The sequence below is a fragment of the Denticeps clupeoides genome, chromosome 10, assembly GCF_900700375.1.
Source record: "Denticeps clupeoides chromosome 10, fDenClu1.1, whole genome shotgun sequence".
Lineage (NCBI taxonomy): Eukaryota > Metazoa > Chordata > Actinopteri > Clupeiformes > Denticipitidae > Denticeps > Denticeps clupeoides.
This window is the reverse complement of record NC_041716.1, coordinates 420302-443624: the sequence shown is the minus strand read 5'-3', so window position 1 is coordinate 443624 and position 23323 is coordinate 420302. Positions and strand designations below refer to the sequence as shown.

Sequence of the window (23323 nt, the reverse complement as noted above, 5' to 3'; positions counted from 1 at the left end):
TAATATATAATGATGATGTGAAATACATAAGATTAGATTGGATTCAACTTTATTGTCATTACACATGTACAAGTACAGGGCAATGAAATGCAGTTTAGGTCTAACCAGATGTGCAATAAGCAGCAAGTGCAGGATACAGGTCAAATAAGGTGATATGTGCAGGAGATGGATAAATATGAACATATTTATTTTTTAAAAGTATATAGTCAGTGCAATGATTATGCGCAATAAATAACCAGCATGACAGTGTTTGTAACGAATAAATATATTAAAACAGACTGCAAAAAAAAAAAAAATTCTGGCAGTGGTGACCTAGCCAGTAAGGAAATGGACTCGTAATCGGAAGGTTGCCGGTTCGAATCCCGAGCCGCCAAGGTGCCACCGAGGTCCCCTTGATGAAGGTCCCGTCCCCACACGCTGCTCCCCGGGCGCACTGCTCACCTCACCAAGGGTGATGGTTAAATTCGCGATCGTTTCACTGTGTCACCGTGTCACCGTGTCACCGTGTGACGATAACTTCACTTTCACTAATACGCGATGGGAACAAATAAATCCGGAACCGAATCGTCGGTTCCGGGAGCCGCCCGGACGGCTCGGCCTGGACGCCCGGTCTCGCCTGTCGAACTCAGGCGACACCTCAGGCGACACGCCACCGCAGGCCACCGCAAGCCGCTGGATAGACGCCATGGCCACCGACTCGTGGGCTTTAGCCGTGGACGAGCAGGAGGCGGCGGTCGCTCCGGTGAGTGGAGCCGGTTAGCGGTTAGCCGGTTAGCAGCAGGGATCTTCCCTGGGACAAGAACTTATTTTATACACATAAATCGACGTTTTCACCACAACTCTGTCACTTGGTTGTCAGTCTCTTCATAATGTTTTTAAAAAATATCTTTCCGTTTCAGTGGTACATGTCATGGGCGTCCTTTATATTATAAATGATATTACAATATTCTACAGAATTGTACGCTTTTTTTCACTCATCTGAAACTCTCAGCTGAAAACATCACGTTAAAGAAACATGATGTGACATGAAATGAATGTCCGTGCTGCGCTACTGTCATTGTCCAGTGAAACATGTGAAGTGAAAGTGACGTGATTGTCATTGTGAGACACTGCAGCACAGAGCACGGTGACACGTGTCCTCTGTACTGAACCATCACCCTCGGTGAGCAGTGGGCACCATGACAGGCGCCCGGGGAGCAGTGTGTGGGGACGGGACCTTCATCAAGGGGACCTCAGTGGCACCTTGATGGCTTGGGATTAGAACCCAGTGGTTCCTTCGCTTCTCCAGACGTCCATCAGGGTGACAAGACCACCGTCTGGACACGAACTCACCAGACTTCACCCACGTCCCGGCTTTACTCTCGTTTTTAATTCCTCGTATTCTGTCCAGAAATGCCGCGTCTGTACGTATAAAGCGTGATCGGTGGGAATTTTAACTTTTTTTTTCTGGTTAGATGGGCTCCTTGCGTCTAACAGAAAACCGACTGGCGCCGAAGGCCGAAACCAACGGTAAGGTTTACTGAGACCGGAGAACTGGCAGGTGTTTTCTGGCCTTCTGTCTTCGTGTAAATATAACAGCCGTTCGTTTCAGGATCCGTAACGCACAGAGCGGACGATGATAAAGCTGCTGATGAGGATAAAGGTACATGTGCTTATAAATTTTATACTTTTACGAAAATCAGTAATAGTTTTTTTTTTTTTTTTTTTTTTTTTTTTTTTTAATGAAAATTCTTCCAGGCTAAGAATTTTGTGGCTCGTGTTGTTTTTTTTTTTATCCTCGGAACGTAAAACCGGCACCGACTGCCGTGAGGGAAAAAAAAAACGTTGATCCGCTGCTCTGGGTTTCAGAGGACGTCGCCGTGCAGTCGCTGCTCAACAAGCTGATCCGAAGCAGCCTGGTCAACACCACCAACCAAGTGGAGGTTCTGCAGAGAGACCCCAGCTCCCCGCTCTACTCCGTCAAGTCGTTTGAACAGCTGCGACTGTGAGCGTCTTCGTTCGTTTGTTTGTCTGTTTGTTCGTTTGTTTGTCTGTTTGTTCATTAGTCTGTTTGTTCGTCTGTTCGTTCGTTCGTTCGTCTGTTTGTTCGTTCGTTTGTCTGTTTGTTTGGCTGTTTGTTCGTTCGTCTGTTCGTTCGTTCATTTGTCTGTTTGTTCGTCTGTTCGTTCGTTCATTTGTCTGTTTGTTTGGCTGTTTGTTCGTTCGTCTGTTCGTTCGTTCATTTGTCTGTTTGTTCGTCTGTTCGTTCGTTCATTTGTCTGTTTGTTTGGCTGTTTGTTCGTTCGTCTGTTCGTTCGTTCATTTGTCTGTTTGTTCGTCTGTTCGTTCGTTCATTTGTCTGTTTGTTTGTTCGTCTGTTTGTTTGTTCATCTGTTCGTTCGTTCGTTTTGTCATCATGTTTTGCTGCATGACCGCCATGAATCCTTGTTCGTTTAGGAAGCCCCAGCTGCTCCAGGGGGTTTATGCCATGGGCTTCAATAGACCCTCCAGGATCCAGGAGAACGCGCTGCCCATGATGCTGGCGGAACCGTGAGTAAAGCGCACGTGGAACGTGGGAAAGCGATTGGCATCCAGCAGAACAGCGGTTTACGTTGGAATAATTCCGCGTCTCTGCTCTGTGTGTGTGTCCCCTGTGGCTCCAGGCCCCAGAACCTGATTGCACAGTCTCAGTCCGGCACGGGTAAAACCGCCGCCTTCGTGTTGGCCATGCTGAGCCACGTGGACCCGGCTCAGACCTGGACGCAGGTCGGTCGGCGAGAGTTCGGGTGACGCCGCGCCAGGACGTCCTGCGGTGGGGTGAATAAGCGTTCTTCTTGTCTCCACAGTGTCTCTGTGTGTCCCCGACGTACGAGCTGGCCTTGCAGACGGGCAAGGTGATCGAGCAGATGGGACAGTTCTATCCCGAAGTGAAGCTGTCCTACGCCATTCGCGGCAATAAAGGTCCGTGGTTCCCGAACTCTAGTTCGCCGCGAAAGTCTCGTAATCTCAGCGCCCGTTCTTGTGTTCCTCAGTGGAGCGAGGGCAGAAGATTCAGGAGCACATCGTCATCGGCACGCCGGGCACCGTCCTGGACTGGTGCCACAAGCTGAAGTTCATCGACCCCAAGAAGATCAAGGTTTTCGTGCTCGATGAGGCCGACGTTATGATCGCCACGCAAGGACACCAAGACCAGAGCATCCGCATCCAGAGGTGAACGTCGCCGGAAGCGGCCGGCCCTTCGTCTCCGAGCTAACTCTGTCCTGCTCTTCACGTCCGCAGACTGCTGCCCAGGGACTGCCAGATGCTGCTCTTCTCCGCCACGTTCGAGGACTCGGTGTGGAGGTTCGCCGAGAGGATCGTGCCCGACCCCAACATCATCAAGCTGAAGCGCGAAGAGGAGACCCTGGACAACATCAAGCAGTACTACGTCCTGTGCAACAGCAAAGAGGAGAAGTTCGCCGCGCTGTGCAACATTTACGGCGCCATCACCATCGCACAGGCCATGATCTTCTGCCATGTGAGTTGTGGAGATTACGGTGCTGTTTTTAAATAACTACAAGATGAAATGAAATCAGAAAACACGCAACAATTCTCTGACGTTACACTGCGTGTGAAACATCCTACGTTTGTGTCCCCAGACTCGTAAGACTGCAGGCTGGCTGGCGGGAGAGCTGTCCAGAGAAGGCCACCAGGTGGCGCTGCTGAGCGGGGAGATGGTGGTGGAGCAGAGAGCTGCGGTGATTGAGCGCTTTCGAGAGGGCAAAGAGAAAGTGCTGGTGACTACCAACGTGTGCGCAAGAGGTGGGTTCTTCATCTCGTGTCCAGTAGCGGCGCGGCCGTCCACCCTCTTCATACGTTACGTATTCTGATACGTATCGGGTCACGATATGGTTATATCACGATATGCTGTGATGCTGAACATATTGCGATACTCTACAGTTCAGTGAAAAGGTAAAAACAGCTGCAATTCAAGACGCTGTGTTGTGTTAGGGTGGTAGTAGCCTAGTCGGTAACACACTCGCATGTGAACCAGAGGATCCAGGTTCAAATCCCACTTACTACCATTGTGTCCCTGAGCAGGACACTTAACCCTGAGTGTCTCCAGGGGGGGGACTGTCCCTGTAACTACTGACTGTGAACCAGAAGACCCAGGTTCAAATCCCACTTACTACCATTGTGTCCCTGAGCAGGACACTTAACCCTGAGTGTCTCCAGGGGGGGACTGTCCCTGTAACTACTGATTGTAAGTCGCTCTGGATAAGGGCGTCTGGTAAATGCTGTAAATGTAAATGAAATGTAAATGTGTTTTCACCCCAGCTGTACAGCGCCATCTACAGGAGTGGAGGTTGTAGTGACATTAATTGCTTCTCACCTCTGCTGACCTCACTAAAGAACACGCTTGACAGTACCACCTGGTGGACTAAATTTCTATAGAAAAATATCAATATTTGATGTCCCTGTATCCATACAATATAAACACATAAAATAGATATTGCTGTATTGATATTTTCTAAAAATTAATCAACGAAATTTATGACAGAATATCTGTGTCAATTAAAAACAAGATGGTACATAAATGCTGGTCATGTGACTATAGCTATAATGAAATATTTTACAGCATTTATCAGACGCCCTTATCCAGAGCGACTTACAATCAGTAGTTACAGGGACAGTCCCCCTGGAGCAATTTAGGGTTAAGTGTCTTACTCAGGGACACAATGGTAGTAAGTGGGATTCGAACCCGGGTCTTCTGGTTCATAGGCGAGTGTGTTACCCACTAGGCTACTACCACCCACATCATGTAATATTGCTAACGAATTAAAACAAGATGATTAAAACGAATCAAGACGTGATTAATCGAGAGGACATAACATTATTATTGATATTATTATTATGCAATAATTTTGTTTCCTCTGCCTCCCATCCGGTTGCACAGATGGCTTCAGTTCCTCAATCCTGATTTATGGCATAATTTAGATTTCAGAATACGTACTTTAACTGATGGGAAAAGCGACAAATTGACTTTTGGACACTTTCTTACAATGAAGTGGAAAAGAAACAGTGTTCATTAAATGGGTTCGATTGAACGGAAATCTTGTTTTTGTCTGATCTACTCTTTACTTGTACTACATTGACTGACTGCGTTAAATAGAACTGCATTACTAAAAACAAATACAATTTCCATTAACTAAACCTAGACTAAAATATTCATGGATCATTTTGACTAAAATAAGATTTTTAGTCAATTGAAACTTGAGTAGACTAAAATGAGTCTGTATGTGATTAATAAATCTAAAAGGAAAGTTTGACGCCAAAACTAGACAGGCCACCAAACTACCCAGGATGGAGCTGAGGTGGCTTTAAACACGTTTTAGATCTTTATACGATTGGATCTTCTTATTCCTTCCACAGGCATTGATGTGGAGCAGGTTTCCGTGGTGATTAACTTCGACCTCCCCGTGGACAAAGATGGTAATCCCAACAACGAGACGTATCTGCACAGGATCGGCCGCACCGGACGTTTCGGCAAAAGGGGTCTGGCGATTAACATGATCGACAGCAAGCACAGCATGAACATTCTGAACAAGATTCAGGAGCACTTTAGTGCGTTTTTCATTCCCGCTCATCTGTATTGGATCGGAATTTGATTGGTGTGACGCTCACCACTTCCTGTTTGTTGCCCTTCCAGATAAGAAAATCGAGAAGCTGAACACCGACGATCTGGATGAGATCGAGAAGATTGCCAACTGAAGATAATAAGGAGCAGCTTGGCCTCTCCACGCTATCGCACTTATCTGAAGCTTCTTACGCAGTTACCTCATATCATACCTGTGCTGTTTGACTTTCATCTAGTGCTCTTGTTTTGGGGTGGGGGTGCAGCATAAAGATGTTTACGTAGATTAGGGGTTCGCCTAGCCTTATTTATTTAAAAAAAAAATATATATACGTTTTTTTTTAATTATCACTACATGCAAAGTAGTGACCAGTGGCAAACCTGAGGCGGGTTTTATTTTTTTGCAAGCTGACACATTACCGCAAGATTTTAGCCAATTGCTCAACTCTGCAGACTCCTGTTGGAATGGGTGCGAAACGTTGCAGTCGCTGCTTTCATTCATTTTCCCTTGCACTGTGAAATTATTATTTATTCTTATTTATTCCAACATGTTGATTTGGAGAATCCAGTGTAAATGAACAGAAAGGACTGTAGTAGTCATGAGGAATTCATCATTTACCAAATTGTGGCCCAATGTTCAACCTACAAACATTCCTTCAGAGTGCAGATTTTTTGTTTATTCGCTTTTTTCCATTGTGAGGTGGAATGAACCATTTAATGTGCAATTAGAAACCTGAACAAGAGGGTTAAAGGAAACATACTCTCAGTAAAAAGACCAAAAATGTGTCGTATTACGTCTTTTGTTCTCTGTTCCGTCGTTGTTCTGTTTGTAGACAGGAAGTCCGGCAGTTTCACCAAGTAAATCCAGGATTGTGTTCAAAGTGCTGAAATCTGTGAGATTTGTTGAAAACACTTTACTTCTTTGTTCCTTTTAATGCAGTGATTTATGCATTTTTTTTTCTCCTCCGTTTGGGTTGTGGTCGTGTTCACCGTTGCAATTTGCTGTGGTTTTGATGCAACCGGATTACAGATTACTGACGAAAGCCGCAGGATGCAGCGGCGAAGTAGTTTCTGCTGCACGTGTGGTTTTCTGAATGTTTGTTATTGATTCTTACAATAAAAAAAGGAACCGGCAGATTGTTCATGATGTGTTTTCAGTGTTTAATAAAAATCTGCATCCTGTGTTAAATACCGCTGGAATCGTTATATATTATAGAATACATGTCAGTAGTCCAGGATATTTGGATCCTCGATGTTCTGGTCCTGTGCGATGCACAGCACCGACCTGCTGAGGACGCCGCACTGGGCCAAGGTCAGGCTCATGTCTGTAAAGGTCCTGCCGGGCCGGTCCATGGTTCTGATGAGGACGCCCTGGTACTCCCGGCCCAGGCGAGCTTCGGCGGCGGCCACGACCGACTGCAGGGTGCTGCCGGGGCGGAAGCGGTGCTCGAACCTGCTCCCGCACGGGGCCCGCACGGCGAGCGTCAAGCTGGCCTGCTCTTCTGAGGATCCAGGCGTGGAGCAGACCATCTCCGGGTTGCTCTGGGAGGTGAGGTGCTGCCGCGCCTCCGGGAGGATCTTCTCCTCCACGCTCCCCATCAGCTTCTTCTCAATGGAGGGCAGGACCCTGTACTTGTTGAGGGGCCGCGAGGTCACGGTGTCCTGGACGCCGCTCGCACCGCTGGCCCTCCGGAGGCCGTGGGAAGGAGGGCAGGGGTCACGGGACAGCGAGGGCGGGCGAGGCGTGGCGGCCCCGGCCTGGAAAACCGCAGAGTTGCCGCTCTGAGAGCGCAACAGGGGTCGGCTGCGGCCTTTGGACGACTTGGGCCTGCTCATATGCATCTCTGTGGAAACGGTCTTTATCGTTTGATAAAGTCGAATATAAACCGTTAGATCAGGTCATTACTGAACAAACTATTCCCATTATGCTTCGTGATGAATTGACCACTTCCAGAATAATTCAACAACTACTGTCCAGTTGGCTTCATAATGAACATTAGTTAGATCTGGTTAGTTAATGTTAATTAACTGGGTTCATTAGCCCCGATGTTGCCTCGACAGCCAGAATGGCGTAAAAACGCATAAAACCGCGTCACGATGGTACGTACGCGAACGTTCTGTCCTCTTTACCTCCGACGTCTCCATTTCTGCCTCGACGTCCCCAGCGTCGCCCACGTCGCCATGGCGACGCGTCCCGACGTCAGCGCTCGAATATTCCATTTCCCCGGATCCGTCACGCAGAAATGGTTTTATTTAGCTGGCTGTAAAATTCATATTATCATATTTACCGGAACTTGTGGGAACTCCAGCCTGATCATGCCGAGATTGTGCATGATCATTACAGCCTGTGCACGACTTCTGTTGGTACACACACACACACACACAGTGTACACATGCGTGCATACACTGTTAGAAATTACCAGCATTTCACAATAATTAACAGTATTATTTTACAGTAACTTGTTGTAATTTAGTTTCCCTGTAATATCCCAATGAATACCTGTAAAAACTACAGTATCCGTGGATTTTACAGCATTTAACTCTTATACGTGTGTTGTGTGTGAACTGTAGGGCCTGTCAAAGCCCTTTGTATGTACTGTATATGATTATAGTACATAAAAAAAAAATTATTGATGCTGTGGTTGTGTATATATGTTGTGGCCAAAAGTTTTGAGAATGTTTTTCACCACCATTTGTGACAAAATTGCTGCTTGCATTTTTATTACAGTAATTTGCATAATAACTCCAGAATATTATCAGATCAGATTAATTACAAAGTCCCACTTGAACATAATCCCAATAAAACATTTCCACTGCATTTCAGCCCTGCCACAAAAGGACCTGCTGAGATCCTTTCAGTGCTCCTCTGGTTAACACAGGTGAGCGTGTTGAGGAGCACAAGGCTGGAGATCCTTCTGTCCTGCTGATGGAGACCGGAGGACGATGCTTGAAATCCTTGTTCTTCCTCCGTTAACCAGGGTTACCTACGAGGAAACTCGCTCAGTCATCGTTGTGCATATTCCTGCCACTAGGATCGATGATCTGATAAAGGGTTGATTTAGGTGCAAACTCTTCAAGGAGAGAAGTTCAAGTGCTGTGAAGAAGAAAGTCCAGCAAGCGGCAGGACCGTCTGATGGTTCAGCTGCGGGATCGAGGTGCCACCAGCGCAGAGCTCGCTCAGGAATGGCAGCAGGCGGGTGTGATGGCATCTGCACCCGCAGTGGTGAGAAGACTTTTGGAGGACGGCCTGGTGTCAAGAAAGGCAGAGAAGAAGCCACTTCTCTCCAAGAAGAACATCAGGGACGGACTGATATTCAGCAGGAAGTACAGGGACTGGACTGCTGGGGACTGGGGTAACGTCATTTTCTCTGATGAAGCCCCTTTTCGATTGTTTGGGGAAATGAAGAAATGTGAGATCTACCATCAGTCCTGTCTCGTGCCAACATGACCATTCATGTGTGGGGCTGCTTCTCGTCCAAGGGAGTGAACTCGCTCCCAATTTTACTCCAGAACACAGCCATGAATAAAGAACCCAGGTAGAAGCAGGTACCAAAACCTCCTCCCACAGCAGCTTCTCCCAGCCATCCAAGAAGAGTCTGGTGAAGAACGATGCCGTTTCCAGCATGATGGAGCACCATCAGGCCAAAGTGAGAACTTAGTGGTACAGGGAACAAAACATTGAAAATTTGGGTCCACGTTCCAGAACTATCCAACTAAGAACAGGCGGGGGGACAAATTCTGACAACTTGCCATATCGGCTCTTTGTACAAACTTGATGTAATCCAGAGCGATTTACAATCAGTAGTTACAGGGACAGTCTCCCTGGAGCAACTCAGGGTTAAGTGTCCTGCTCAGGGACACGATGGTAGTAAGTGGGATTTGAACCTGGGTCTTCTGGTTCATAGGCGAGTGTGTTACCCACTAGGCCACTACCACCCCATTCTTCTCCAATACACAGAAACAACTGACAAAAAGACCTGAAAACACTGAAGCAGAAAGCTTGGACTGTATAAGACCTGAAAAGCAGGCCTGTATAAATATATTCTGTACGTACACGTACGAGCTGCACCATCCACGCCACTAGACAAGTGAAGTAAAATCTTTATTTTCACCCGCCGTACACCATGTATAATTTCCCCGGTTCTTCCCTCAGATGTTTCGGCGTCAGGTAGATGATGAGGTACGGTGGAGGAAACATGTATTTAAATAAAAATATCATACGCACATTATTAAATCAATCAATTAACTAAACGACCTTCAGGAATAATTTACGGTAATTGTAAGAGATCGTTGTGCGCGTACACGTCCTCCACGACTTGGTACACTTCCGAGATGAGTGGCAGCGCATCGCCCAACATCGCCACCACCTGGTCCGGCGCGCCGGCGTTCATCACCTCGAAGAACGTGGCGCGCCCGGGCAGAGCGCAGAACGCCACGCCCGCGGCCGTGCGGACGATCCAGGGGTGGTGCTGCGCCAGGGACTCGTTGTACGCCTCGGAGCACATGGCGGAGGTCTTGCCGTCCTCGCCGCTGGTCCTCAGGCGCTCCAGGAAGAGCTCCAGCCACCGCAGGGCGCGGTGCAGCCTCAGCAGCGTGCGGCAGCCCGACTCGGGGAATTTGCCCCTCTTGGTCAGATCCACCAGCTCGTTCTCCAGCTCGAACTGCACCATGGACTGGACGCTGGCGTAGTGCACCCTGTTCTCGCTCTGCAGAAAGTTGTCCAGAATTTGGATTTTGTTGGTGGCGTCTTTAGAAATGAATGAAAAGACGCTGCCCAGGCTGTTCAGGAACCTGAAAAGAGCAACGATAACTTAAATATGAACTCTGTACTGTTATTACAGCACCGCATCCAACCAGCAGTGCAAACAGCAGAATTACGTGCGGATCAGGACGAGGTGCATGATGTGAAAGTGACAGTGAAGAGACCGTCGTTGTGAAACTCTGCAGCACAGTGTTGCAGCAGGTGGCCTAGCAGGTCAGGAACTGGACCCATAATCGAATGGTTGTGGGTCCGAATCCCACTGTGCTGCAGTGTTTCACAATGACAATCAGTCGCTTTACGGCACACGGTGAACACGTGTCCTCTGCTTTTAACCGTCACCCTTGGTGACAGTGGCCACCATGACATGCGCACGGGGAGCAGAGTGTGGGGACGGTACCTTCATCAAGGGGACCTCAGTGGGACCTTGGCAGGCCGGGATTCGAACCAGCAGCCTTCTGATTACGGGGGTGCTTTCTTAACCAGTAGGCCACCACTGCTCCCCGGGTGCCTGTCATGGCTGCCCACTGTCACCAACTGTCCGCTCCTTTCCATCTGCAGCAGATCCACGGTCGCACCAGACTCCACCCCTCACGTGCATCAGTGACCCTTGACCCCGTCCTGCCCTGGACCACTGCAGAGCGGCTGCAGCTTCGCCAAACCAGCCAGAGCCTGTAAGATTCAGGTGAGCTCACCTGACGAGCCCTCGCCACCCCGCCACGTAGTCCGCGACCAGCACTTCCCTGTTTTCCGACAGGCACGACCTAAACGTGTCCAGAACCTCCCTCAAACTGAACCTCTGCTCCTCGGCAGCGGGCTCCGCCATGTCTTCACTGAATTAAATACCTAAAGACGACGCCGAGGAACCGCCACGGCCATGGACGCGTCTCTAATACGGTCATTGAACAGAAAGAAGATTACTTCCTAATTCCGCCCGGCCACTCCAGCCAATAACATTCGGTAAAAAATGTCACGTGTTCTAAACATCTTATCTGATTGGATAACTTAATGACCAACGAGCCTATCAAAGCCGTGACATTGCGCATGCGCACTGTTGTTAGTAAGCATGGCCGCTGTGTACGGCTAGTTATCGATGTATAATATTATTACTGGTCTTGTTGTGTTGTTTTATTAATATCAGGATTTCTTAAAACCGACCTTGAAACCCGAGTTGAAGATCGGTAGATGGACGCCGAGTGAAGACTGCCTGCAGCATGCCGGATATTAAAGTGACTCCACTGGGTAAGCAACGGCGTGTTTTTGCGTGACGCCGTGATGCAGGGTGCCGTGTGACGGTCGTGGGTTCTTCATCAGGTGCGGGTCAGGATGTGGGGCGCAGCTGCATCCTGGTCTCCGTCGGAGGCAAGAACATCATGCTGGACTGCGGGATGCACATGGGCTACAACGACGACGTAAGAAACCCGCAGAGCTCCGTGGTCGTGACGCAGGAAATATTCATCATCATAAACAGAAGCGTCTTTATCAAATGATCGAGTGGTTGAGACAAGTAAAGAGTTTAAAATGCTCTCGTTCCACTCACAACTGTTTTAAGAGCTGAACATGTCAAACGTTCTGGTTTTTACTGGAATTTGTCCCCTTATGACGTCACAAGGGGAATTTATTTATTTTGGAAAAACGTCGACACACCTTCCTGTCTGCACCAAACATTGTTTAGCGAATGGTGTTGATGTAATTTCTGCGAATGCCCCTCAACTTCAATAGGCCGCTCTCCTCCTCGTCCCGCCTCTGTCCCCTTGTGAGACGAGAGACTTTTAAACTGCTTGATCGCTTGATAAAGATGGGGCAGTGGTGGCCTAGCGGTTCCAGCGGTTTCACCTCTCCTCCTCCTAATTAGCATTCAAAGCTACAGACACCGAAACGGCACGTCCTGGGGAAATCTCATTGGATCAAAGTTGCTGTGATTCTGCACCAAGAGCTTCACATACAGAATTAGGGGACAAACACGACTGATATAAAAGCAAAATAAATTGTCAGGGGACTTTTAATACAGAACCTCATGTGGTGAATCGTCTGGTTGAACGAACTACGTTTAAATCTGTTTTAACTTCTCATTTCCATAGAGGCGTTTCCCTGACTTCTCCTACATAACCCAGAATGGACGCTTAACAGAATTTCTGGACTGCGTCATCATCAGGTTTGTTTTAAGACGTGTTTCTTTCAGCATCAAGTGCAGCATGCGGGCAGCGGTGGCCTAGCGGTTAAGGAAGTGGACCCGTAATCGGAAGGTTGTGGGTTCGAATCCCAAACCATCGAGCCCACTGTCACCAAGGTTAAATAAATATCATACAAATAAATGAGTGTATGAAGACATGAAGACCGTGATGAAGTCTTCCATAAAATGTCTCACCCCGTCGAACCAACAGCCACTTCCACTTGGACCACTGTGGGGCTCTGCCTTACATGAGCGAGATGGTGGGCTACGATGGGCCCATCTACATGACCCACCCAACTAAGGCCATCTGTCCCATCCTGCTGGAGGATTTCCGGAAGATCACGGTGGACCGGAAGGGGGAGACCAACTTCTTCACCTCCCAGATGATCAAAGACTGCATGAAGAAAGTGGTCCCCATCAATCTCCACCAGACAGTGCAGGTCTCTGTCCGCTTCACCTCCGTCGTGGAGACCGTTCTGTGGCGTGACCACTTCCTCTCGTTGCCCAGGTGGACGATGAGCTGGAGATCAAGGCGTACTACGCCGGCCACGTGCTGGGAGCGGCGATGGTGCAGATTAAAGTCGGCTCCGAGTCGGTCATCTACACGGTGGGTTTCATTGCTGCTGGTTCTGTGTGAGGGTGAAATCGGCTGGACGTCGGGTGAATTGCTGCTTTGTGTTTGACATCTTCAGGGCGACTACAACATGACGCCGGACAGACACTTGGGGTCAGAAGAATCCTTTTCCTCCGCTTGTAATAAACCTACAAGTAAAATTGTGTGTGTTCTCACTCTCCTGCTGCTTTTCCTGCAGTGCTGCTTGGATTGACAAATGTCGTCCAGATATCCTCATCACAGAGTCCACCTACGCCACCACCATCCGAGACTCGAAGCGCTGCAGGGAGAGGGACTTCCTGAAGAAGGTCCATGAAACCGTGGAGAGAGGAGGCAAGGTGAGGAGACCTGAGGGGTGTTTCATTCTGACGTCGTCTCTCTTGTTCTCAACCTCTTGTTTTGTGTCCAGGTTCTTATTCCGGTCTTCGCTCTGGGAAGAGCCCAGGAGCTCTGCATTCTGCTGGAGACGTTCTGGTGCGTGGGAAGAGAAGTATGGTCCACGCTTGTGGTGTTCGCTCGTGAGACGTGATCTTTTTTTTTTTTTTTCAGGGAGAGGATGAACCACAAAGCCCCCATCTACTTCTCCACTGGCCTGACTGAGAAGGCCAACCACTACTACAAGCTCTTCATCACCTGGACCAACCAGAAGATCCGCAAGACCTTTGTTCAGAGGAACATGTTTGAGTTCAAGCACATCAAGCCCTTCGACCGTTCGTACGCCGACAACCCCGGGCCAATGGTGCGTTTCCACGCCTGGAACCTGGACGTGTTTCTTCCCAGTTTTTATACCCACACGCCTTCCTCCACAGGTGGTGTTTGCTGCTCCCGGAATGTTGCATGCTGGTCAGTCCCTGCAGATATTTAAAAAGTGGGCAGGAAATGAGAAGAACATGGTGAGCTTTTTTTCTCTTCGTTTATTGTCTCACTTGTCATTTGATTTATTTATTTATTTTGTCAAAAGTGAGAGAAACGTAGAGATTATTGTTTTTGCCTCCATCAGGTCATCATGCCTGGTTACTGTGTTCAAGGCACCATAGGTCACAAGATCCTGAACGGCCAGAAGAAGTTGGAGATGGAAGGAAGGGCCACGGTGTGAATTGTTCTGTACTGATTAATGCTGCCTTTTCCAACCCCACCCGAGCTCCGCCGGGTTTTAATAGCTGCTTCTTCCTCAGCTGGAGGTGAAGCTGCAGGTGGAGTACATGTCCTTCAGTGCCCACGCCGACGCCAAGGGCATCATGCAGCTCATCCGCATGGCGGAGCCGCGCAACATCCTGCTGGTGCACGGTGAGGCCAAGAAGATGGAGTTCCTGAAGGACAAGATCGAGCAGGAGTTTAGTGAGTGAACAACCACCATCATCATCACCACAACCACCACCACCACCACCATCATCATCATCATAATCATCACCACCACATTCATCATCATCATCACCACCACCACAACCACATTCATCATCATTTACATTTATAGCATTTGCCAGACGCCCTTATCTAGAGCGACTTACAGTCAGTAGTTACAGGGACAGTCCCCCTGGAAACACTCAGGGTTAAGTGTCCTGCTCAGGGACACAATGGTAGTAAGTGGGATTTGAACCTGGCTCTTCTGGTTCACGGCCATCATCATAGTCTGTGTGTGACACCAGGTGTCAGCTGCTTCATGCCAGCCAACGGAGAGACGGCCACCGTGGAGACCAACCCCAGCGTCCCTGTAGACATCTCCCTGAACCTGCTCAAGAGGGAAATGGCCCTCGGAGGTACGGTTGGGCAAATTAACTTCTCATGATCGTTCCTCACGTTAGACAAATGAGGCACGCTGATATGCTTCTGTCTGGTTGCTAGGTAACTGCACAGGGGATTTGCTGGGGTTTTATACGCTAGTCTTTGCATCTAAACTACTCATTTTGATTTTCATTACAGTTCTACTAATTAAATTAAATCCAAGTAATTAAATTATAGAAATTGTATAATTGTTTCAGGCAATTTCTTAATAAAATCCTTTTTTAAGGATAAATTGTCTCTTTTCATGGCATCATATAGTGTTTTGCATTTATCTGTACTAATTCATCACATGAAGAATGTATAATAATGAATTTATTCCCTTCATTGTCCCACATATATACGTGTATATGACAATACGAGTGTAACTTCTGCATTGTTAGAGCGGCCACGTCTCCAGCTCTGTGGGATGTCAGCAGATTTAACCTGAAACTGTCTGTTAATCGTTGCGATAACTGTATTAAAATTGTTCACACGCTTCATATTAGTCACGTCACCTTCTTGGCTTCCAGGACCGTTGCCCGACCCTAAAAAGCCTCGCACCTTACATGGGACCCTCATCATGAAGGACAATGTAGGTTTTCCTCTCATGCGAACATATTTCATATTTCATTGACCTCAGGATAACGTTTGTAATTTGTGTGTGTGTGTGTGTGTGTATAGAGTCTGCGTTTGCTCTCTCCAGAGAAAGCCCTGAAGGAACTGGGTCTCAGTGAGCACCAGCTGCGCTTCACCTGTCACGTGCAGCTTCAGGACCCCCACAGCGACGCCGACACACTCACCCGCATCTACACACACCTTAAAAGGTCGCTACACACACACACACACACACACACACACACACACACACACAGGCTCTGTACTGCAGCAGGCATGGTGCTGAACGTGATTCGTTTCATTCGTTCTGATTACGGAGCTGAGAGTTGAGTCCGGCATGAGAAGAGAGATTCTGTAGTCTGAGGTTCGAGTGAAGAGTCAGAAATGAGGCTGGGTGTGTTTATTGTGGGGAAGAAGTTATTCAAACAAGATGTTATGACACACACACGCACAGACAGACACACACACACACACACACACACACACACAGGGTTCTTTGGCCAAATGGCTGGAGCAGCACGTCGAGTGGCCACGTTGTTCGTCAGAACTTGGCCTGGCAAGAAAACATTCAGACTTCCTGTTTGTCTATCCTCCATCGCTTGTTTTCTGAGGAATAATAAATGCTGAATAAAAGTGAGAAAACTATAAATATGTAAAATCATACTACATCCATCATGGGTGGTGATTTATTGACATTATGGCAGCCATGTGGCATTAGTTGACATTTCACCAGTTTTTAGTTGCCGCAGTCGACTGATGCGTTCTGTGCATCGTTTTATCGCTCCATGTCTGTCCATCTTCTTGTTGTCTACATGTTCTGTGCTTTATGTGGCCGGTTTGTCGATGTCACACGCAGTCACATTGTTTAAACGTTGCTCGAACTCGATCTAGTAACGCTGGGCGGGTTTCGTCTCTCCTGCAGCATTCTGAAGGGCTACACCATCCAGCACCTCCCCGACAGCACGGTCATGGTGGAGTCCATCGTCGTCAAAGTCTCGTCCACGGCCGAGGAGCCCAACCTCAAGATCATCCTGCTGTCCTGGAGCTATCAGGTACAAACTCACCTCTGCATCTACTAATAAAGTATTTTTAGATTGATACACGTGGACAAAATTGTTGGTACCCTTCAGTCAATGAAAAAAAACTCAAAAAATGGTCACAGAAATAACTTTAATCTGACAAAAGTAATAATAAATAAAAATTCTATGAAATTTAACCAATGAAAGTCAGACATTGCTTTTCAACCATGCTTCAACAGAATTATTTAAAAAAAATAAACACATGAAACAGGCCTGGACAAAAATGATGGTACCCCTAACTTAATATTTTGTTGCACAACCTTTTGAGGCAATCACTGCAATCAAACGAGTCCTCAATGAGACTTCTGCTCTTCTCAGCAGGTATTTTGGCCCACTTCTCATGAGCAAACTGCTCCAGACGGCTACAGACGGCATGTTTCAGCTCTTTTTTAAAGATGCTCAATAGGATTGAGGTCAAGGCTCATAGAAGGCCACTTAAGAATAGTCCATTCTTGGGTGTTTTTAGCTGTGTGTTTTGGGTCATTGTCCTGTTGACCTGCGACTGAGACCAAGCTTTCTGACACTGGCCAGCACATTTCTCTCTAGAATCCCTTGATGGTCTTGAGATTTCATTGTACCCTGCACAGATTCAAGACACCCTGTGCCAGATGCAACAAAGCAGCCCCAGAACATAACAGAATCTCCTCCATGTTACACAGAAGGAATGGTGTTCTTTTCTTGATATGCTTAATTTTTCCATCTGTGAACATAGAGCTGGTGTGCCTTGGCAAAAAGTTCAATTTTTGTCTCATCTGTCCATAGGACATTCTCCCAGAATCTTTGTGGCTTGTCCAGTTTGACAAATTCCAGCCTGGCTCTTTTATGATTTGTTTTCAACAATGGTCGTCTCCCATGAAGTCCACTTTGGCTCAAACAACGACAGATGGTGCGATCGGACACTGATGTTCCTTGAGCTTGAAGTTCACCTTGGATCTCTTTATTTGTCATCAGTATTCCTCCTACGGCCACGTCCAGGGAGGTTGGCTACAGTCCCATGGATCTTAAATTTCTGAATAAAATGTGCAACTGTAGTCACAGGAACATCAAGCTGCTTCGAGATGGTCTTATAGCTGTTACCTTTGACATGCTTGTCTATAATTTTCTTTCTAATCTCCTGAGACAACTATTTCCTTCACTTCCTCTGGTCCATGTTGAGTGTGGTACACACCATGTCACCAAACAACACCGTGACTACCTGGAGCCCTATATATAGGTCCTCTGACAGATTACAAGATTGTAGACGCCTGGGATGCTAATTAGTGGACACACCTTGGATTAACATGTCCCTTTGGTCACATTATTTTCAGTCTTTTCTAGGAGTACCATCATTTTTGTCAAGGTTTATTTCATGTTTATTTTTTTAAATAATTCTGTTGAAGCATGGTTGAAAAGCAATGTCTGACTTTTTTTTTATTAGTTAAATTTCGTAGAATTTTAATTTATTATTACTTTTGTCAGATTTAAGTTGTTTTTGTTACCATTTTTGAGTTTTTCTTTCATTGACTGAAGGGTACCAACAATTTTGTCCACGTGTGTAAAACACTCGGCTAAACTCCCACAATCCCCTTCCAGGACGAAGAGCTGGGAAGTTTCATGTCCACCCTGCTGAAGAAAGGACTTCCTGTTGGACTTTGCTGAAGTGACATAGATTTATGTTTATGATGCCAGTACAATTTTTGCAGTGATAACGTGACAAAATCACACTTCATGTAAATACTGTGTGTATTTCTACTAATTTCCAGTAAACAAGACTTTGTTCCAGTTTGGTAGATGTTCCATGTATGATTATTATTATTATACTTTTTTAATCTGCGTATTAAAAAGTTTCAGCTTTTCTAGCTTGAATGAGAACATGTATAATACGTTATAATGAACAGAGTTAGTTCCCTTCTGGAAGTTTTCTGTGGCAGGATGGCGGTGGAGCGGGACGAGTTGGCGGGTCTGCGGCGATGACGTACACCCCCCTGGTCCTCGGCGGCCGCAGCAGCCGGCCCAGGCCGGGCCGCCTCCACCCGGGGCGGCTGAAGTAGTAGAGGGCGGGGTCCAGGCAGCTGTTGAGGCTGAGCAGGGCGGTGGTGGCGCGGCGCGCCTTGTAGACGCCGTCCGCCCAGTCGCAGCGGCGCAGGACGTGGGTGCGGCGCAGCAGGTGCAGCAGCAGCACGGCGTGGTGGGGCAGGAAGCAGAGCAGGGTGATGGCCAGGACGGCGTAGATGAGGCGCAGGGCGCGCCGCGCCGCACCGGTCCCGATGCGGGCGATGCGCCGCGCCGCCAGCGGGTAGCAGACCAGGATGATGCCGGTGGGCAGCAGCGAGCCCGGCAGCAGGGCCATGGCGCTGTACGCCCCCACGCGCCTCTCCCACTCCTCGTCCGAGAAGCCCTCGAAGCAGCTGTCCTGCGGGGTGTCCAGCGGCCCCAGCAGGACGAAGGCCGCCATGGCGGTGGCGAAGACCAGCCACACGGCGGCGCTCACCAGCACCGCGCAGCGGCTGTTCCGCAGGCGCAGGTAGGTGAGCGGGTGCACGGTCGCCATGTAGCGGTCCACGCAGATGCAGGTCATGAATGAAATGCTGACGTAGATGTTGGCGTAGAACCCGGCGCCGGTCACGCTGCAGGCCACGCCCCCGAACGCCCAGACGTTGTGGTGGAGGTGGTAGTGGACGCGGAAGGGCAGCGTGCACAGGAAGGCGGTGTCGGCCACCGCCAGGTTGATGATGTAGACGTCGGACGGGCTCCTCCGCGCCTTCTTCAACACCAAGGCCCAGAGGGTCGCCAGGTTGCCTGGCAACCCCAGGGTCATGACCAGGCAGTAGACCACCGGGAAGAGCTGGAACTGGAAGTCCGCGCTGGAGGGGCACTCGTCACCAGGGCTGGAGGTGTTGGTCCAGTTAGATGTTGGGTTCATGTTGGCAGTCGAACCGCTAAAATCACACACACAAACGTACACGAGTTTCTCCAAAGTCATCTTACCCTCGTCTAGGACCACACGATGAAGATCTTACCAGCGGCGGCTTGGTGGACACGATGGAGATCGTTACAGAGCGACGGACGCGGCCTACGATGCTCCTAATGGAAGAAATCTTCTCATCGCATGTGGCGTCTTTCTCTCCGCCCACCTCCTGCGTGGCTCCGCCCACTTCCTCCACTACGGGCCTGCTGGTGCATCTGGGTAGGAAAGTTACATGGTCGTGTGGTTTGCAGGTGGAGGGTACAGGAAGCGTCGGGGGCCGTAAAGCGTTGTTTTCGTGAGTTATTGTGCGACGTGTCTGTGTTTTTCTAATTTGAAATGCACATGAGCGGAAAGCAGCTGTGGGTAAAACTGTACCGTTCACCCACTACTAACCACCCACGTGTGGGGACATTCAGAGGGACGTTCCATGCAAAGCCGGGTCCTTTGGAACCATTTTGCCTTTACAGCATTTGTCAGAGCCAGATATATATAATTTAAATATATATTTAACTGAAATAATGTATTTTATTAGCAGGGTGTCCAAGTTGCTAATTCAAAAAAATATAATGAAGTATGACCCACGCATAAAATTTGTTCAGAGGGTGGAACTGACCAAGGCGACATCTTCACAAAACCTGCGAAATAGCAAGTGAGTGTAGAAAAGTTCAGTTTTGATGGGAAATTAATTCAGTGAAGTTGATGGGCCACATTATTATACAATAAAAGGCTGTAAAAGCTTTTAAAAAAATCCACTTGGCGTCTTGGAAGCCCGTGGTGGGATTATATTGAGGGCCTATGGACTAAACCATGACACCGATCACGTGAGCCTCTCGTGGGTGGCCCAGACAACCGTCTTGAACACCCCTGATCTAGTGAAAGATTTTCCACCAGCTAGTCCCCAGACAGAGAAGAGTCTAGATGGTGGCCCCAGAGCTGGAGGAGTGGAGAGATCTGAGGTAGGAGGTAGGAGGAGCTTCTTCCCGCAGGTTATACCACTACACAGGACAGAACACTAAAACACTCCAGCACTTTCATTCACTTCTGGACTCTTCCCCCAGAATCTTGCAAAACTTTTTTACTTTACTTTCACTTTACACATTTGCACACCTACCTATTACACATATTTATGTTAAAAACAAAGTGTAACATTTGGTTATGTTGTCTGAAAGTTGAGTCATGGCAACTGGACTTTTTCATTAATGTAGAGACGTTTCATTCTGCATCCAAAGAACTTTGTCAATTCACCTGGATGACTGAGAATCTTCAGACATTTGGTTATTTTTGCATTATTTGCACATTGGTTCACTTGTATATTTGCAGTATTGAGGTCAATAGCAGTCGCTAAAGCATTTCACTGCATATCATGCCGTGTATGACTGTGTATGTGACGAATAAAATGAGAATTTTGACTTTGCTGACCCTTCCTTGGCTTTGTAGGCAGGCATCAGTATTATGACATTTACGGCATTTGGCAGACGCCCTTATCCAGAGCGACTTACAACGTGCTTAAGTTACCATCGATGAAGAATACCATTATGAATCTGATGCGGGCAGCTACAGAGACGCAGGGGAGTAGTGTGGGAGAACTTGGGGAGGTTGAGATCAGCTGGAGGAGGACCAGCCAGGAGAGAGAGAGATTGGAAACAGGAGAGGGAATTTTCCGAGGTTGGATCAGCACGCATGAATAGAAGTTCAGTATTACTGGGGTTGGTTTTTGGATGATACGTCAGACGGGCCGGTTTTCATGTGGTGGCAGAAAATGGAGGAACAGTTGCAGAAGTGGTACGATAAGATATGAACACTAGATGGTGCTACAAGACAGACTGCGTCCATCAAGTAACATTTTGCATTAAAATTATATATTTATTTATAGCCAATAGTGTTGACTTTCCTTTTTAAGGGCGACTAATCTCAATGCAGCATGACCTGAGAGGCTGAAGATGCCTCATGGAGACATTCCCTGCGTCAGCTGGTGCTAAAATGGATCTCGTCTCACAGCAGGAATCATATGCAAGGCACTGCATGCGAATCCTCTGGGTTCGGTTCTCCCCGCAGGACCTTGCCTGTCACCTGGAATAGTGTCAATGAGCAAAGGCTGATGGCCATTGCAGTACGTATGCTGTTCATCATCAGGGGACACTGGAGTATATCTGTCAAGAGATTGTCCATCAAGGTATTAGCTCAGCGTTGGTGCCATTTATCATCATGGGAATGAGATCTAGAACTATTATTCAAGAAATGAGAATATTTTGAGAGAGAAATGTACCTTGACATTCATACCAGGCTTCTCTTCTCGCTGGTCGTGTCGTGGTTTTGGTTGGTCTGATCTGATTCCGTGTCCTGAACCCCACACTGTCTCAAAGAGGCTTTGTGTCTACGGCGTCTCCCAGAGGCCCGACCGTCAATAGTTCATTCACATAACTCACAAAATCTCTCCACCGGCATTCCACGCATGCTGCTCGGATGACGGTGACGAGGAGGAGGATGATGATGATGATGATGATGATGATGATGATGATTCACCTTCAGTTATTCTGCCAACAAGAAACAGCACTGGTTTTATTTTCCATACAGAGTGTGGGCCGTGTTCACTGATGTCAGAACAGAACATCCGAGTCAGGAGGAATTAAAAAGAAATAAACTAGAGTTTTAAAATGGGAGTGGCCTGTAGGCATGACGATTTAACCCCCTCCTGTCAGTACGTGACCTGCCCAGGCAGCGCTGCGTCCATCTCCCCCTTTCACACTCCTACTACATTTACATTTACAGCATTTACCAGACGCCCTTATCCAGAGCGACTTACAATCAGTAGTTACCACGCCCACTACCGACACAGACATGCAGGTTATCAGGCTCTTTAATTCCTAGTGAACGTGACCACGCCCACTTCCAAACCCAACACGCAGGTTATCAGGCGCTTTAATTCCTAGTGAACGTGACCACGCCCACTACCGACACCGACACGCAGGTTATCAGGCGCTTTAATTCCTAGTGAACGTGACCACGCCCACTACCGACACCAACATGCAGGTTATCAGGTGCTTTAATTCCTAGTGAACGTGACCACGCCCACTACCGACACCGACACGCAGGTTATCAGGTGCTTTAACCCCAGTCAACATGACCACGCCCACTACCAACAGGAACATGCAGGTTATCAGGCGCTTTAATTCCTAGTGAATGTGACCACGCCCACTACCAACACAGACATGTAGGTTATCAGGCGCTTTAATTCCTAGTGAACGTGACCACGCCCACTACCGACACCAACACGCAGGTAATCAGGCGCTTTAACCCCAGTCAACGTGACCACGCCCACTACCGACACAGACATGCAGGTTATCAGGCTCTTTAATTCCTAGTGAACGTGACCACGCCCACTTCCAAACCCAACACGCAGGTTATCAGGCGCTTTAATTCCTAGTGAACGTGACCACGCCCACTACCGACACCGACACGCAGGTTATCAGGCGCTTTAATTCCTAGTGAACGTGACCACGCCCACTACCGACACCAACATGCAGGTTATCAGGTGCTTTAATTCCTAGTGAACGTGACCACGCCCACTACCGACACCGACACGCAGGTTATCAGGTGCTTTAACCCCAGTCAACATGACCACGCCCACTACCAACAGGAACATGCAGGTTATCAGGCGCTTTAATTCCTAGTGAATGTGACCACGCCCACTACCAACACAGACATGTAGGTTATCAGGCGCTTTAATTCCTAGTGAACGTGACCACGCCCACTACCGACACCAACACGCAGGTAATCAGGCGC

At 48.0% G+C, this 23323-nt stretch overlaps 5 protein-coding genes across 5 annotated transcripts; 2 read left to right on the top strand and 3 right to left on the bottom strand.

Annotated features, from left to right (window-relative positions):
• Window positions 1-489: 489 nt before the first annotated feature.
• On the top strand, window positions 490-6735 carry LOC114797863 (ATP-dependent RNA helicase DDX19A). The gene is made up of 12 exons (XM_028993094.1): window positions 490-742; window positions 1455-1509; window positions 1592-1642; window positions 1849-1984; window positions 2437-2529; window positions 2643-2745; window positions 2826-2940; window positions 3012-3189; window positions 3259-3496; window positions 3618-3780; window positions 5392-5583; window positions 5669-6735. The coding sequence occupies exons 1-12, from the start codon at window positions 686-688 to the stop codon at window positions 5728-5730; spliced, it is 1443 nt and encodes a 480-aa protein (XP_028848927.1). The 5' UTR covers window positions 490-685; the 3' UTR covers window positions 5731-6735.
• On the bottom strand, window positions 6395-7806 carry LOC114797986 (UBX domain-containing protein 10-like). The gene is made up of 2 exons (XM_028993341.1): window positions 7724-7806; window positions 6395-7450 (listed from the first exon to the last, which is right to left on the bottom strand). The coding sequence occupies exons 1-2, from the start codon at window positions 7736-7738 to the stop codon at window positions 6818-6820; spliced, it is 648 nt and encodes a 215-aa protein (XP_028849174.1). The 5' UTR covers window positions 7739-7806; the 3' UTR covers window positions 6395-6817.
• A 479-nt stretch (window positions 7807-8285) lies between these two features.
• Window positions 8286-11289, bottom strand: LOC114798616 (ceramide-1-phosphate transfer protein-like). Its single transcript, XM_028994466.1, has 2 exons — window positions 11048-11289; window positions 8286-10384 (listed from the first exon to the last, which is right to left on the bottom strand). Exons 1-2 carry the CDS (start codon window positions 11176-11178, stop codon window positions 9862-9864), a joined length of 654 nt encoding a protein of 217 aa, XP_028850299.1. The 5' UTR covers window positions 11179-11289; the 3' UTR covers window positions 8286-9861.
• Window positions 11290-11404: 115 nt separating this feature from the next.
• Window positions 11405-18358, top strand: LOC114798817 (integrator complex subunit 11-like). Its single transcript, XM_028994811.1, has 17 exons — window positions 11405-11594; window positions 11667-11764; window positions 12434-12507; window positions 12737-12965; window positions 13034-13132; window positions 13218-13252; window positions 13338-13476; window positions 13548-13612; window positions 13688-13877; window positions 13948-14031; window positions 14139-14228; window positions 14314-14476; window positions 14785-14895; window positions 15430-15491; window positions 15581-15723; window positions 16437-16566; window positions 18166-18358. Exons 1-17 carry the CDS (start codon window positions 11567-11569, stop codon window positions 18229-18231), a joined length of 1806 nt encoding a protein of 601 aa, XP_028850644.1. The 5' UTR covers window positions 11405-11566; the 3' UTR covers window positions 18232-18358.
• Window positions 18193-19719, bottom strand: LOC114798818 (lysophosphatidic acid receptor 6-like). Its single transcript, XM_028994812.1, has 2 exons — window positions 19593-19719; window positions 18193-19511 (listed from the first exon to the last, which is right to left on the bottom strand). Exon 2 carries the CDS (start codon window positions 19493-19495, stop codon window positions 18473-18475), a length of 1023 nt encoding a protein of 340 aa, XP_028850645.1. The 5' UTR covers window positions 19496-19511; window positions 19593-19719; the 3' UTR covers window positions 18193-18472.
• Between the last annotated feature and the right edge of the window lie 3604 nt (window positions 19720-23323).